Source organism: Salarias fasciatus, chromosome 12 (assembly GCF_902148845.1).
Source record: "Salarias fasciatus chromosome 12, fSalaFa1.1, whole genome shotgun sequence".
Taxonomy (NCBI): Eukaryota; Metazoa; Chordata; class Actinopteri; order Blenniiformes; family Blenniidae; genus Salarias; species Salarias fasciatus.
In genome coordinates, this window is record NC_043756.1 from 2336743 (window position 1) to 2352386 (window position 15644).

Here is a 15644-nt window from a genome sequence, read left to right on the forward strand (position 1 = left end):
CGACCCCACAGTGCGCCCCGTCATCCAGCCTCTGTGCAGGTTGCCCCTCACCCTGCGTGATGATGTCACCGCCGAGCTGCAGAAACTGCTGGATGCTGGCATCATCGAGCGGATCAACGCATCGCCCTGGATCTCCAACCTGGTGGTGGCTAAGAAGAAGACGGTTGGTCTGCGCCCCTGCGTTGATCTCAGGCAGGTGAACAAAGCTGTGGTCCTGGATAAATACCCGTTACCGACAGTGGAGGAGCTTTCGGCACAGTTTCATGGCTCAACAGTTTTCTCTAAGCTGGACCTTCGCCAGGGCTACCTGCAGGTTCCCCTACACCCGGACAGCCGCAACCTCACCACGTTTGTGACCCACACGGGGGTTTTCCGCTACACCCGCATGCCCTTTGGACTCAGTTCTGCTCCCAGCTGTTTCCAGAAGATCATGGTCACCATCTTAGCAGGCATCCCTGGTGTGGTCGTTTACCTGGACGACATCGTCGTGCACGGAGCAACACCCGCCCTGCATGACGACCACCTCTCCAGGGTCCTGGACGTACTTGTGGGTCACGGCCTCACACTCAACGGGGAGAAGTGCATCTTTGCAGCCACTGCCATCGAGTTTGTGGGGTTCTGCCTGACTGCTGAGGGTCTGAGTCCATTATATTCTAATGTGGACGCCATCCTGCGCCTGCCCGAGCCCTCCTGTCCTGCGCAGCTGTCCTCATTCTTGGGGATGACCGCCTACTACCTGCGTTTCCTGCCCCTCTACTCTGAGACCACCGCACCACTGCGCACCCTCCTTAAGCAGGGCGTCGCCTGGACCTGGTCTGCTGCATGCTCCACAGCAGTCCAACAGTTTAAGTCACAACTGACTTCTCCACCTGTGCTTGCTCACTTTGACCTGTTCTCCTCATCCTGCACACGCCCCTTCAGGCAGCCGTTTCTCTCTCAGATCTGCAGACAGCCTCCGCACAGGACCCTGTGCTTCAACAGCTGTGCACCTATATTCGTAGCGGCTGGCCTGCCAGGATTTCGGAGGACCTGGCACCCTTCCACCGAGTCAGGAATGACCTCTCCTGTTGGAATGATGTCTGCGTGGCTAGGGGGTTGCGAACTGTGATCCCAAAGGCCCTGAGAGAACCTGTTCTGACTATGGTCCACGACGGCCATCTGGGCATCGTCAGAGTGAAACAGAGATGCAGGGGGTTAGTCTGGTGGCCAGGCATCGACAGAGACATTGAGGATTTAGTCCGGGACTGTGCAGCCTGCCTCACCAGCAGTAAAACCGGCCCACCTCCCTCCCCACCTCTGCAGCCTGTGCCGTGGCCTCAGACACCGTGGACCCACATTCAGGTAGACATCTGTGGCGAACTCCACTGCACCCCGTATCATCAGCGTTTCCTGCTGTTGGCCTATGATCTCCACTCCAAATGGCCAGAAGTGCTGTCTGCTGGGTCTGTTACTACTACGGTAGTCATCGGTTTCCTCTCCTCCCTGTTCGTCCGCTGGAGCGTCCCTGACGCCATCACCACGGATAACGGGCCCCAGTTCATCTCGACTGATTTCACGGCTTTCATGGAGGGGAGGGGGATTAAGCACATCAGGACTGCCTTGTACCACCCACAGGCCAATGGCAGCGTGGAGAGGTTCAATCAAACCCTTAAGAATGGGCTCAGGGCGCACATGGTGGACGGCCTCCCATTTTCAGACTCTCTGCAGAGCACGCTAATGCATTACAGAGCAACACCACACTCCACGACTGGCAGTTCACCGGCGCTCCTGATGCTGGGGCGTGAGCTGCAGCTCCCTCTGGATCACTTGCGTCGGCCTGTTAGCAACGTCCCGGCAGTGGCGACTTCCACCGGGGACAGAGTGGCAGAGCAGCAACAGCGCATGAAACAGCGGTTTGACAAGGAGCATCGGGCTAGGCATCCAGCGCTGGCCGTGTCGGACTGGGTTCGAGTCCGGCGACCCACTCGCTCCCACAAGCTGCTCTCTTTCTGGTCCACGCCGCTGCAGGTCGCAGCACAGCTGGGACTGCCCACTTTCCGCCTGGCAGATGGTTCGCGCTGGCATGCCAGTCGTCTCCGACGGGTGGCGCCACCGTCACTGACTGATCACCTGACTCCCTCAGATCTCGTCACGGCAGATGGGGTTTGGGACCCACTTCATGAGCCGATGGAGACTCCGGTACAGGTGGAGGCTCCGGCAGGGCAACCCGGTGAATTGGCTGGGCCATCTGAGTCAGCGCAGCCAGAAGCCCGTCCGGTTAGGGCCCGTCAGAGGCCTGCATACCTCAGGGACTACGTCACGGATTTTTGAGTCGGAGTTTAGGTACATAGCCTGTGATGTGGCAGAAAAATCCACAGGGCTATGGAGGTAAACTGGTAGTCCACCCAGTTTACCTAGGGAGGTTATGTAATACTCATTTTGTTACGTTATGCTTGAATGCGGTTGTTTGTTGTGTTTTTCGGGGGGGGTAAATGTGGTGTTGGTCACATGGTGGTGACGTCAGCACGCGTCAGGTATTTGTAGGCGCTGTTCGCGCCCTGGAATCATGGGAAATGTATGCAAGAATAAAGCCTCATTCATTGAAGTCACGCCGTTGTCTGATCCATCTGTTGGGATATAATAATATATATATATACAGTATTTCTTTTTAAAGTAGGTCAAATGTTTGTATGAGTATTGTAATGGAATATTGCCCATTTAATAAAAAAATTGCTTATCAAATAATGTTGTTTTAATGTGTATTACAGTGACGCATCCAGGATTTAAGAAGTTATAGTTCTGATCAAAACTAGTGTATATATAAAAACAATGAAAAAAGGAAAAAAAACTTATCTGTTGAATTAGATAGATCACAAAAATATAGTTCTTATACGTTTTATTTTATTTTATTTAATTTTTTTGCTTTTTCTGTGCAACATTTGAACTACATGAAGACAAAGGAAGAGTTTGTCGCCTCCAGTGAGACGACTGGATGTTTGGAGACTCTCCATTGTCTGAAGTTCTGCACTTTTTCTTCTCTCTCTATTTCTGGTGTTTCTTTGCTGCCTGTTTTTGCATTTCTCTATTTCTTGCGTTTCTTTGCTAACTGTTTTTCTGCTTTCTCTTCTTCCTTCTTCATCTTGGCCTTCTCCCGGTTGCCCATGGTGGCGACTTTCTGCAGCTTGTTGTTCTCGTCACTGAGAACCTGAATTTCCCGCCGTATTTTGTCGATGTTCTGCTTCCAGGTCTTCTCCTTCTCGATCCAGACCACCTCTGCTTCTTTAGACCGTTTCAGCAGCTGTTCTTTCTGCTGAACAGTCTCTTCTCTCGCCTTCATCTCTCTCTGCAGCTGTTCTTCAAGAGCCTTGTTCTTTTTCTCCCACTCCTCTTGACTGAGCTGCATCTTGGTCTCCGTCTTGGTCTGGTTTGTCCGGCTGTCCAGGTTGGTCTGCGTGAACGCTGCCTTCTGGGCCTTGAGGCTGGTGGCTGCAGCCTCCCTCTCGGCTTTGAGAAGCCTCAGCTCCTCTTTGTGTTTCTTCCGCAAAGCAGACATTTCCTCAGCCGCCTTCTTGTCCTGTGCGGCCTGGCGGTCCTCCCACTCCCTGGTGGACTCTTTCAAAGAGTTCCTCATGGACTCTATTTCTTGCTTGAGGTTCTCTGTGGTCCTCTCATATGTCCGTTGTAGAGCATCGCTCTGTGCGTTCATCTCCTCGTGTTTTGTGGCCATCGCTGCCTTCTGAGCCTTGAGGCTGGTGGCTGCAGCATCCCTCTCCGCTTTAACAAGCCTCAGCTCGTCCTGGTGTTTCTGCCTCAGAGCAGAGATTTCCTCAGCAGCCCTCTTCTCTTGAGCGGCCTGACGGTCCTCCCACTCCCTGGTGGACTCTTTCAGGCGTGTCCGCAGAGAGGCAATTTCCTGCGTGAGGTTCTCTGTGGTCCTCTCATATGTCTGTCGTAGAGCATCGCTCTGTTCATTCATCTCCTCATGCTTCGTGGCCATCGCTGCCTTCTGGGCCTTGAGGCTGGTGGCTGCAGCATCCCTACCTGCTTTGAGGAGCCTCAGCTCGTCCTGGTGTTTCTGCCTCAGAGCAGAGATTTCCACAGCAGCCCTCTTCTGCTGTGCGGCCTGATGGTCCTCCCACTCCCTGGTGGACTCTTTCAGGCGCGTCTGCAGAGAGGCTATTTCCTGCTTGAGGTGCTGCGTGGTCTTGTCATATCTCTGCTGGAGAGCATCTGTCTGTGCGTTTGTCTCCGTGTGTTTTGTGGCTAACACTTCCTCCAGGTCAGCCTTGGATTTGTCAATCTGCCGGTTCAGTGCCTCATTTTTGTGCTGCAGCTCGTATTTCTCCTCCTCAAGGCTCTTGAAGCGGTGCTGGAGGTCAATGTACTGCTCGACCTTCTCATTACTGAAGGTGCGGTAGTACCGTAAGGCCTCACGCAGCTCCTGTTTGATTTTGAACATGAAAAATAAAAATAAAACAATGAATGAAATGGAACTGGAAAGTTTACATGTTTGAAAAGGAGTAGGACAAAGCATAAGCTTATTACTTTCTGGTTTTCTATGAGTTTGTGAGGTCTACTACTAAATATTTTTCTTGGAATGTTTTTAAAACTGTTGCAGTAAAGAAATTACCTTAACTCCTGGGGAACTATGGCCGGTCGCCTTCTCCTTTCTGTCCTCAGCTGCCCTCTTCTCCTCTGCGGCCCGGAGGTCCTCCAGCTCCCTGGTGGACTCCTTCAGGGTCATCTTCAGAGAGGCGATTTCCTGCTGGAGGTTCTCTGTGGTCGTCTCATATGTCTGTTGGAGGGCGTCTCTCAGTGCGATCAGCTCCTCATTTTTAGTGACCAACGCTGCCTTCTGGGCCGTGAAGCTGGTGGCTGCAGCATCTCTCTCTGCTTTGAGGAGTCTCAGCTCCTCCTGGTGCGTCTGCTGCAGAGCATAGATTTCCTCAGCCACCCGCTTCTCTTTTGCGACCTCGCGGTCCACCCACATCCTGCTGGAGTCTTTCATGGACGTCCCCAGGGAGGCGATTTCCAGCTTGAGGTGCTCTATGGTCCTCTCATATCTCTCTTGAAGAGAACCTGTTTGTGCAATCAGCTCCTCATTTTTGCTGACCAGCGCTGCCTTCTGGGCCATGAAGCTTGTGGCTGCAGCATCTCTCTCTGCTGCGAGGAGCTTCAGGTCCTCCTGGTGCTTCTGCTGCAGAGCAGAGATTTCTGCAGCAGCCCTCCTCTGTTCTGCAGCCTGGCGGTCCTCCCACTGCCTGGTGGACTCTTTCAGAGTCATCTTCAAGGAGGCTATTTCCTGCTTGAGGTGCTCTGTGCTCCTCTCATATCGCTGTTGGAGAGCGACCCTCTGTGTGTTCAGCTCCTCATGCTTTGTGGCTAACACTTCCTCCAGGTCAGCCTCGGATTTCTCCACACAGACCTTCATGTCTGCAACCTCCGTGTAGTTTTTACTCACCTTTGTGTGGAGGTTCATACCCTGCTTATATTTGGAGTGGAGCACATCAGTCAGGTGGGAGAACTGCTCTTTGAGCTGGTGCAGCATGCTGCGGGCCGTTTCAGCGTCGTTCTTGTATATTTCCAACGCTGTTTTCAAGATCGGAACCTCCTCCTGCATTGCCCTGAGGAGCTGGTCCTTCTCCTGGAGCTTGGCCTCCATCTGCTCTTCTCTGGACTTAAAGGTGTTGATCTGGCGGTTCAGCGCCTCCTTTTCGTCCTGCAGCTTCTGTTTTTCCTCCTCAAGGCTCTTGAAGCGATGGTGGAGCTCAGCGTACTGCTCAGCCTGCTCGTTACTGAAGGTGCGGTAATAACATAAGGCCTGATGCAGCTCCTGTTTGGTTTTGAACATGGAAAACAAAAACAAAACAATGAATAAAATGGAACTGGAAAGTTTGCATGTTTGAAAAGGAGTAGAACAAAGCATAAGCTTATTACTTTCTGGTTTTCTTTGAGTTTGTGTGGTCTATTACTAAATATTTTTCTTGGAATGTTTTTAAAACTGTTGCAGTAAAGAAATTACCTTAACTGTTGAGGACCTGTGGCCGGTCGCTTTCTCCTTTCCGCTCATGATGCTCGCTGTGCTATGAGCTCGCTGTGATAAACTCTTGCTTTGCTAAACTCTCGCTGTGCTAAACGCTCGCTGTGCTGAAGGCTCGCTGTGCTAAACTCTCGCTGTGCTAAACTCTCGCTGTGCTAAACGCTCGCTGTCTCGCTGTATGAACACCTGGTTCTTCGCTCTCCTCTGTTCTGTGTCAAGACACGGACTGAGTGACATGCAGTAGAACTCAGGCCTGATATACCCTGAGTTCACTTTGATGCTGTGATGTCATCACAGCAGAAGAAGAGGCAAGTTGCTAGGTGCCATGGCAACCAGTGACATCATCACGTTGGAAACCCCAGCAGAATATCAGCCTCCATGTAAGGTAGAATTTAATTTTTTCCAATATTTTAATCTTCATCAACGTTCTAAATTATCTATCCAACCATTCATTTTAGTATGAGGATCTTTACTGCTCTTACCAACTGATAATAAAGGTAACACAGAAAAAAACTTCATTCAAAATAATGAGTTTGGACTTCTGGCCGTCAGATGTGCTGCAGGTAAGCCTCGCGCACATCTGTGAAAAAGCTGAGCTCCCAGAGTGACACTGACGCCTGTCAGGCGCAATTTATAGTAACAGAGTGCAGCGGCGGTCTGCGATTTTTCCAAAATGGCGACATTGACTGGAAAGCCAGAGCAGCGCGCAAACATTAAATTCTGCTTTTTGCTGGGAAAGAACAGCAGCAAAACACTCAGCTTGTTGCAGCAGCCTACAAGGATGAAGCTCTGGGGAAGACTCAGGTCCATGAGTGGTCCGGGGTTTGAGAAGGGCCAGATGTCGGCGCGTCAGGTCCGCTCAGCCGTGAAAACAATGCTGAGCTGCTTCTTGGCTGTCCAGGGTCTGGTCCACAGCGAGTCTGTCCCTCCAGGTCAGACTGTAAATCAGGACTACTACAGGAAGTCCTCAGACGCTCCGTGAGGATGTGAGGAGGAAGCAGAGCGTCGTGGCGGAGTGGAGCCGGTTGATCCACCACCACAGAGCGCCAGCGGACACGGCGCTGCGCCTCACGCAGTTTCTGGAGAAGAATGAGATGAATCTCCTCTCCCATCCGCCTGATTCGCCAGATGGAGCCTCCAGGGACTTTTTCTTGTTCCCCAGGTTGAAGAAGCAGCTGAAGGGACAGCAGTTTGCAGATGTGGAGGAGGGGACAGAAAAATCGCAGCCGGCAAAAAATGGCACAATTACGCACGGGTCTGACGACGCATTCGTGAAGTGGGAGACACGGCTGGAGCGCTGCATTAATGCAGATGGAGACTATTTTGAAGGCGACAGTGATGTTTTATTTTGAAATGTCAGAAATAAAAAGTTACAGTCAAATTCCGGATTCTTTTGGGTACACCCTCGTATTTAAAAAAAAATGTGCATGGTGATAGGAAATTGTTTAAAATGTGAAAATATATGCTCAAGATAATAAATGAACAAAATAAAACAGGAAACACATTAGAAGAAAAGCACAGGGTTTTTATAACTGTTGACTTCATTCAAACCTTTGTTTACTGATTTTTGTTTTCTTCTTTAACATCAAACCAACCAAAAGAGTCCAATGCTTCGCCCCTATAGAGGGCAGATGATACAGAAAGACCCGCCAATGAGTCTGGTTCTGCATGGGACAGGGGCGGAGCCAGAGGGCGGCCAGTGGCGGCCACCATGGAGAAATCTTCCTCTGCGTTGTTTTTGTTTTATGTTTATATATTTGGCATGTTATTGATTTTTGAAATATCACCTTGTAGTAATTGTATCATTAAAGAAGATGATTTCAAAAAAATGAGTTGACGTTTTAATAATTGGCTGTTTGTGAAGCAATGGTCGCCTCGTCTCAACAGGAGACGTGTGAACTTTCATTGATAATGGACTGAATTGTAGGCCAAATCACACTTTATTTGTATGCCTGTATGCATAAATGATTTGATTTTATCCATCCATCCATCCATCCAGTCTAAGCAGGGATGCCCAGACTTCCTGTCCCCAGAGCATATGAATTAAGCATTTGCATGAACATTCATCCATGATATTACAGAATAGTTGTACAAGCGCTGTGGAAATGTAAGAACACTGAGCTGTTTATTTTGAGCGGGTGCAGTACCCACTCCGGTCCACTGGGTGGCGGTGAAGGCCTGGGCCGCTGCTGGGCTCCACTGGCTCCACAGCAGGAGACGTCCTGCGGGGCCCGGATGTTTTGTATCCGGTGCATGAGCTTCACGTCCCCGCACGGACGCGGTCCAGTGTCCCGGCGATAAACACCCGTCCTGTCGGTTTCATCAGGTAAAAACGCCGCTCCCCTCCGCCTCCACCGAGTCGAGGCAGAGCCCGGCCCGCGGGCCCGGTGCCCGGTGTCCGGTCAGTGTGGGCCGCCAGCGGCGGAGCGGAGGAGCAGGCCGGAGGAGCGGGCCGGGGCTGCCCTCCGGCCGGAACAGCTGACTGAGTCATTTTTAAAGAATTGAAGGATTTCAGATGCGTTTCAGTGTCACAAATCCAGCATGTTTGGAATTTTGAGTTGTTGTTTCGTGTCGTGATCAGCAGTCCGCACGGTAGTAGGAATCGTTGCTCTTAATCAGAAGGTCAGGGGTTCGAATCCCTTCTATGTGTTTTTGAGTTTGCATGTTTTCCCTTAGCTAATGATGCACTGTCCCGGGCGTTCTGCAGAGTCCCTGGGCTTCTTATTAGCCTGTGTTTGGGTGGAATCGGCCCGGTAAGCCCTAACCCTAAGCAGTGCCTCCAGCAGAGGGCAGTGCTGGCCTCCTGTGGAATATCCCTCATCCAAACGTGAATGAAACAAGTTTAAGCTCCTAAAATAAGTGTCTGTGACCGTATGTTGTCATTTTTGGCAGTGAGGGTGTCTATAAACTAGAAACAAGTCGTCTGAAGCTTATTTAGTGAGATAATATTTTAGGTTTGTTTGCTTTCACGCACTCACTGGTACAGTTTTCTTTTTTTCTTGAAGGATCATTATTTCTGTTGTCTCCTTTGTTTCCATCCCTGATTGAGCACAGGCCATACTGCACAACCCTCCCTCTCAAGTCATCAGTGGTGTTTTACCCAGCTTTATTCACATTCCCTGGAAATGCACACAACTTCACACATAATGAATGCAAAAGACAGAGAGAAGCTTCTGTCCATAAACATCTTCATAATTTTATCATAGAGCATATTGCATCCTTTAATCCGCTTCCCCTGAGGGAAATAAAGATTAATCTACATGTTCAGAAAATATTGACAGTATATTTAATTTAAAAAAAGGTAGATAGCGCCTGTTAGCTAATGCTTTAACAAGTGGTTTAGAAATATGTTTTGGTTTTCTAGATCTCACAGAAACATTTGACATGTATGAGTTCACAGAATCAGGAAATAGTGACTCATCACTGTTCAGATGATGGAGTCACCAAGGAAGCAAAGGTCAGTGTTCAACACTAGATTTTAATCATTTTACCCTGTGGCGTTTCACAAAAACAGTTTGAAGAGCAATCGGTGTGCGTACATGTGTCATTATGTTGATTCCATATCTGTTTTCGTGCTTCTACTTAACATAAAGAGCAGATTTGTCTCTATCATCACCACAGAATAGTGGACAGAAGTTCAATGAAATTAAAAATTTCACTAAAATTGATTTCTGGATGGATTGTACAGACTTTGAAGCAGAGCTGATCCAGTTTGTGGTTTTGTCTTCAACAGGAGCGTCGTCGCTGTTCTCTGGTTCACCATGGCCCAGAACCAGGTCATCCTGCAGTTCCGCTTCGCCACATTCGGGGACTCCATGCTGCAGAAGATGAACCTGCTGCGGCACCAGAAACGCTTCTGTGACGTGGTCGTGCGCATCAACCAGCTGGAGGTTCCCGGCCACAAGGTGGTGTTTGCCGCCGGCTCATCTTTCCTGAGGGACCAGTTCATCCTGCAGCAGGACTCCAGAGAGGTCCAGATCTCCATGATCCAGGAGGCGGAGGTGGGCCGACAGCTGCTCCTGTCCTGCTACACGGGCCTGCTGGAGTTTCCCGAGCTGGAGCTGGTGCATTACCTGACGGTGGCCAGCTTCCTGCAGATGGGCCACATCGTGGAGCAGTGCACTCAGGCCCTCAGCAAGTTCATTAAACCTCAGTCCTCACGCCAACTGAAGGTGGACGTGGACATGAGGATGAAGAAACGGGAGGAGGGCTTGTCTTCTCAGGTACAGAGGGAGGAGGAGCGCTCTCAGGTGCGAACTGTCCATCAGCAGCAGCAGCAGCAGCAGGAGGAGGAGGTGCAGCAGGTGGAGAGCGACGATCATGGTGAAAATGACGAGGAAGACGACGACGACGATGACGTGATCATCCAGCCGAGCCCCGTGCAGACGCTGAGCCACCGTCCCCGGCAGGGCGTGGCGGAGAGCGACATCACCATCATAAAGGTGGAGTCTGTGACCGAGGCGGCAGAAAACTCCATCAGCGGCCACTTTTCCTCCAGCCCCCCTGCTGCCCTGCACTCCCCCGAGCCCCAGCACTCCCTCATCAACTCCACGGTGGACAGCCGCGGCAGCGAGATGGCGGTTCCCCCCGGCCTGGCCGGCTACCCGCTCAGCCCGCCCTCCTCCTCCTCCATTCCCGCCGAGAAGCACCTGGGACACCAGCGGAGCTACGACAAGCCCCTGCAGTGGTACCACCAGTGTCCCAAGTGCGCCCGAGTCTTCCGCCAGCTGGAGAACTACGCCAACCACCTCAAGATGCACAAGCTGTTCATGTGCCTGATCTGCGGGAAGACCTTCACTCAGAAGGGCAACCTGCACCGGCACATGCGGGTCCACGCCGGCATCAAGCCCTTCCAGTGCAAGATCTGCGGAAAGACTTTCACCCAGAAGTGCTCGCTGCTGGACCACCTGAACCTGCACAGCGGCGACAAGCCGCACCGCTGCAACTACTGCGACATGGTGTTCGCTCACAAGCCCGTCCTCCGGAAGCACCTCAAGCAGATCCACGGCAAGAACAGCTTCGACAACGCGAACGAGCGCAGCCTGCACGAAGGGCCGCTCGACTTTGACTTTGGGCAGATATCGAACCTCTGAACCTCGCCGTGTGGCACCGGTGGCTGTTTCAGCCTCAGCCTCGCCCTGCCAGGTTTGACTGAAGGCTCTGAACGGTTTCCTGGAGGTTGATTCACTACAGCAGACCGCTGGTCTGCGCCTCACTGTAGCTTCATTACTGTGGACTGTTTGTTTTTTGTACGATGCAGTGTAGATGCCTTCATATCATACTTGAAAATGTAACACTGATACACATATTGACTCAACATCATGTAGTAACTTTGTGTCTGTGCCCGAACTGAAAAAGCATTTCAACATGAACCCCATTCATGTGTACATTGTCCATACAGTCTGCTGTAGCCTTTTTCTTACCAGTGTGAATTTAACAAGGACTTGACTCGTGAGAGAAACTTGAAAGCGTACCGAGGGCAAGCTGTGACATTTCGTCTGGGCAACAAAAAGGGATGCCAAAGCGTCTGAGGCGGATTTTCTATAGACTTTATATCTGAGGTACTGTTGAACCAAAGTGACATTGTATCTGTCCTGTGTTCATTGAAGTCAGTGTGTCTGTTTAGAAACTAATAAATAATGTAACCACTGTTGGCTTCATGTTCTTCTCACTCATGTGCAGAACTTTTCCTACACAGTCTGATTGTTTTCTTCTTCCAAGGAGTTTTCTCTGGGTATTCAAGTTGTCTCCAACAGTCCAACAACAGGCAGCTGCAGACTGGAAGGGTGTCCAGAGAGCAGTTAGGACGGCAGAGCAGATAATCTGGACTTCTCTTCCTTCCATCAACGTTACGGGGCTGCATGCTGTCTGTTGAAAAGCTTCATCAGAGGCTGCACTCTGAAGACTTTTTTACAGCAAACAGTCTGTAGTCCGGTTGAGGATGATGCGATATCCAGTGTTATATCAGTGCGGTTGAAGTACCTGTACCTTCAGTATTGCTGTCTGGGTGATTTGCAGCGCCCTTCATTCCCGGATGCCTGCGATGTGGCCTGTGGCAGAGAGCTGCACCCCTCCTCCTCGCCGCACGGGGGCGCTGCCACGCGCTACCGGAAACAAGAGCAGCAGCTCGGAGCGAACAAACAGCAGCAGAAGAGGAGCCTCTCGGGAGAAACAACAGCCGCTAAAAACTCCCTGAAAGCGGTTTTCTCTCTCTTATTTTGTGAGGTTTTCTTTGCCACATGATCGCCGCGCTCCTCGTCCGGACACGCGCGGAGGATTTGGCCTCACGGGGAACGCGGCGGACTTGTTAACAGAGTAGTGAACCACAGTTAGCCTGAAAGCTAAACTAGCTGCTGGGGAGCTAGTTTTCTTTAACTTTGTATCGATGAGGAAACCCAAACCCCTCGACCAGGGTGGTGAACAGCGCTGACCGGCTCGCTGAGAGTTAGCTACCAGCCGCCTCCCAGAAGGATCACACTACAGAATGAGCGGTGAGTAACCTGCCGTGGAGAAAGTCGCTAGCAGTCGATTCCAGGTGGATGTTTGGACTCTAACGTGCGGACTCTTGTCAGAGGATGCCGTCCTGCTGAACGTGCCTGTGATCCGGCAGCTGTACCACTGGGACTGTGGCTTAGCCTGCTCCAGGATGGTCCTCAAGTAAGTGTACGGTCAAGTATTCTGTTGTTGCTTGGTGTCAGTTTTCTCCTCTGAGCCCACAGACCTCTGATCATTGTCATCTTAGAGTTCTCATCGGTATAGCTGCTTCATATCTAAGCTGCACTTTGCCACTGAACTACATGCTGTATGGCTGTGTTGTAGTCTTTCCCGGATTGACAGTCTGTCTGATGGTGCAGGTACGTCCACCCCGTCGGCGATGAGGAGTTTCAGAGGGCATGCTGGGATCTGAAGCTCACAGAGAGCGTGTGGACGATTGACCTGGCCTACCTCATGAGTCACCTAGGAATCAAACACTGCTTCTGCACGCAGACTCTGGGCGTGGATAAAGGCTTTAAGAACCAGGTGAGCGCTCACTTAGGTCTCTCTGGAATTGCATCTGTGTGCCTGCGATCATGTCACTGATCTCACTGTCGTTCGCAGTCCTTCTATAAGAAGCATTTTGACACAGAGGAAGACCGAGTGAATGAGCTCTTCCTCAAAGCGGAGAGCAAAGGTGTGGTGGTGAGGAAATGGTGAGTTAATCATTAATCGCTGGGCAGCTTTCACCTCTTAGAGTCGTTCTGCAAACTGAACCGTGTGTGTGTGTGTGTGTGTGTGTGTGTGTGTGTGTGTGTGGTTTGCAGTTCGGTGACGGTTCAGGAGATCCAGTCTCACCTGGAGCAGGGTCACGTGGCCATCGTTCTGGTCAACGCCGTGGTTCTGACCTGTGAACTCTGCTCGCTCCCGGTCAAATACTGCTGCTTCCTGCCCGTGGGCCAGAAGTGCTTCTGCAGGAAGCCGGAGTACCAGGGCCACTTCGTGGTGGTGTGCGGCTTCAACAGGACCACCGGCTGCATCTTCTACAACAACCCCGCCTACTCTGACCGTGAGTACCGGCACTCAGCACGCCCCGGGCTCGAGACAGGGATGGAGGGATGGGGAGACGGAGTTTGGTTGATTTGTTTCTTCAGTGTAAAAATGCAACTCGGCTCTGCTGCTCAACCCACAAATGCTGCTTCTTTACAGATACATGAAAACCGTGAAAAGAGAGTTAAACAGACTTTCCACTGATCTAAAAGGTGATTGGCAGAAGCATTGAGACAACAGAGAAACCAATGTTTGACCACATTAAAGTTCACATTGCTCCTGTGTATGTGAATTAAAATGGCACGAGCCATAACATTATGACCACGGACAGCTCAACTCGGTGGAAATCGTCGTGTGTATAATCTCCCTTCTGAGAAGGCCAGATCGAACATTCTGATCAGTTAGAAGCAGAAAGAAGTAACATGTTTGAGGATTCGAGTGAGTTTTACGCAAAAGTTCAATGAGGGCTCGACATAAACGGCTCGGATCTAACGAAGCATCTGTCAGAGGCACACGAGGAGTCGCACTGTTAATGCTGACAGCAGGGAGGTGTGGCTGGTCTGAAAGTCCAGTATGTCTCCAGGGCCAGCTGTGGTCTGAGGTGCAGGACATGAACCGTTCTGTGTCTGTGCTCTTCTGCTCACAAAGAAATTCAGAGTCTTCAACATATTTAAACAAGCACTGCAGCCTGGATTACTATGACCCGTGAATATAGTAGAGGTCAAAAGAAGATCGTGGATTAAATCAGTGATTTAAAAAAAATGAATCTCCCTCGAAGTTCAAAAGTTGATAATTGACGCAGTTTTGATTAAAGTCATTGACAACATGAGACGGATGTGTTTCAGTCCAGGAGTGTTGAGTTATGGCTGCAGTTTTCAGCTGACGGGTGTGTATCTGTGTGTGTGTGCTCAGGGGTGTGCTGCACCAGCGTGGGGAACTTCGAGGAGGCTCGGCGGAGCTACGGGACGGACGAGGACATCCTGTTTGTCTTCAAGGAGAGTTGATGGACAGTCTGTGGGTTTCCGTTCAGTGCTGATAGAAACATCCTGATGCTGCAGATCCTCTCTCTCTCATGGCCCCCACCCTCCCGTCTGCTGCCGCCGGCCCCCAACACACACACTCGCACACACACCGGCCTCTGGTGGAGTCGGGGAACTGTGCGGTGCTACACATCCCTTTCACATGTATAGAAATGTACGCCAACGCTACTCCAGCTTGGAAGGAAAAAGGTTCAGTTTTAGTTTATATGAATCGAGAAGATTGTTCAAGAACATTTTCTGTTTGTTCTTGGTCGAGTTTTATGGACTGTGGAGGTTCACAGGCCGGACATGAAGAATCTGTGGGCTCCTTCTGAAGAAAAAAACGCTTTCTCTGCTCCGCCGTGGTCACGTTTCAGCTTCGGATGATTCTTTGAACAGGGAATAAAGGAGCAGCGTCGTTTGGAGAGACTCAGGTAATCAAAGTGACATTTCAATGCAATTCTCCGTAGTGAATCTATGGAGTTCGATCTTTCTGCCAGAAGCACATGAACAGTTCAGCGCTTTTGCTTTTTGTGGTGCAGACGAGCTGTGGGGCGAGTCGTGTTGTGATCGCGATGATTTCCTCATGTTTAATTTGGTATTATGTTTTTGCACTACACTTTTCTTACCAGACATAATTATTTAAATAGATTTTTTTGTTGAGTACCGTACAATGAAATGTCATTTCCTTCTGGCTGTACTTCAACTTGAGAAGAACGCAGCAGGTTTTTAAAAATAGCTTCAACTGTATTTTTTATTGAGTATAGAACTGCATTTCCTGTGCCCTCACCAGCCACTTTATTAGGCACACTTGTCTATTTCTAATGTGATCCAGGGCAGCAGATCTGCCCATATAAAGGGAGTATTGACCAGGTTTTAATGATCCTGGGGTGAATCAACTGCTTGTAGATTGGACTGAATTGGAATTTGTACAGAGGCGTTTCTATTATTTTGGTCACTTCATGATTATTAGGAACAGATCACTTCCAGAATGAAGCCGGACTCGTTTCAGAGCAGTTGTACTTGGTCACATTACAATGCACATGTGCATTAGTAAAGGGTGTTGTGAATAAAGCATTCAA

At 50.3% G+C, this 15644-nt stretch overlaps 2 protein-coding genes across 2 annotated transcripts; both read left to right on the forward strand.

The window, feature by feature from the left end:
• The first annotated feature begins 8237 nt into the window (after nucleotides 1-8237).
• On the forward strand, nucleotides 8238-11662 carry zbtb26 (zinc finger and BTB domain containing 26). The gene is made up of 2 exons (XM_030105519.1): nucleotides 8238-8345; nucleotides 9753-11662. Exon 2 carries the CDS (start codon nucleotides 9781-9783, stop codon nucleotides 11110-11112), a length of 1332 nt encoding a protein of 443 aa, XP_029961379.1. The 5' UTR covers nucleotides 8238-8345; nucleotides 9753-9780; the 3' UTR covers nucleotides 11113-11662.
• A 486-nt stretch (nucleotides 11663-12148) lies between these two features.
• Nucleotides 12149-15640, forward strand: gucd1 (guanylyl cyclase domain containing 1). Its single transcript, XM_030105152.1, has 6 exons — nucleotides 12149-12510; nucleotides 12592-12676; nucleotides 12874-13039; nucleotides 13118-13209; nucleotides 13321-13562; nucleotides 14456-15640. The coding sequence occupies exons 1-6, from the start codon at nucleotides 12504-12506 to the stop codon at nucleotides 14545-14547; spliced, it is 684 nt and encodes a 227-aa protein (XP_029961012.1). The 5' UTR covers nucleotides 12149-12503; the 3' UTR covers nucleotides 14548-15640.
• The last annotated feature ends 4 nt before the right edge of the window (nucleotides 15641-15644 follow it).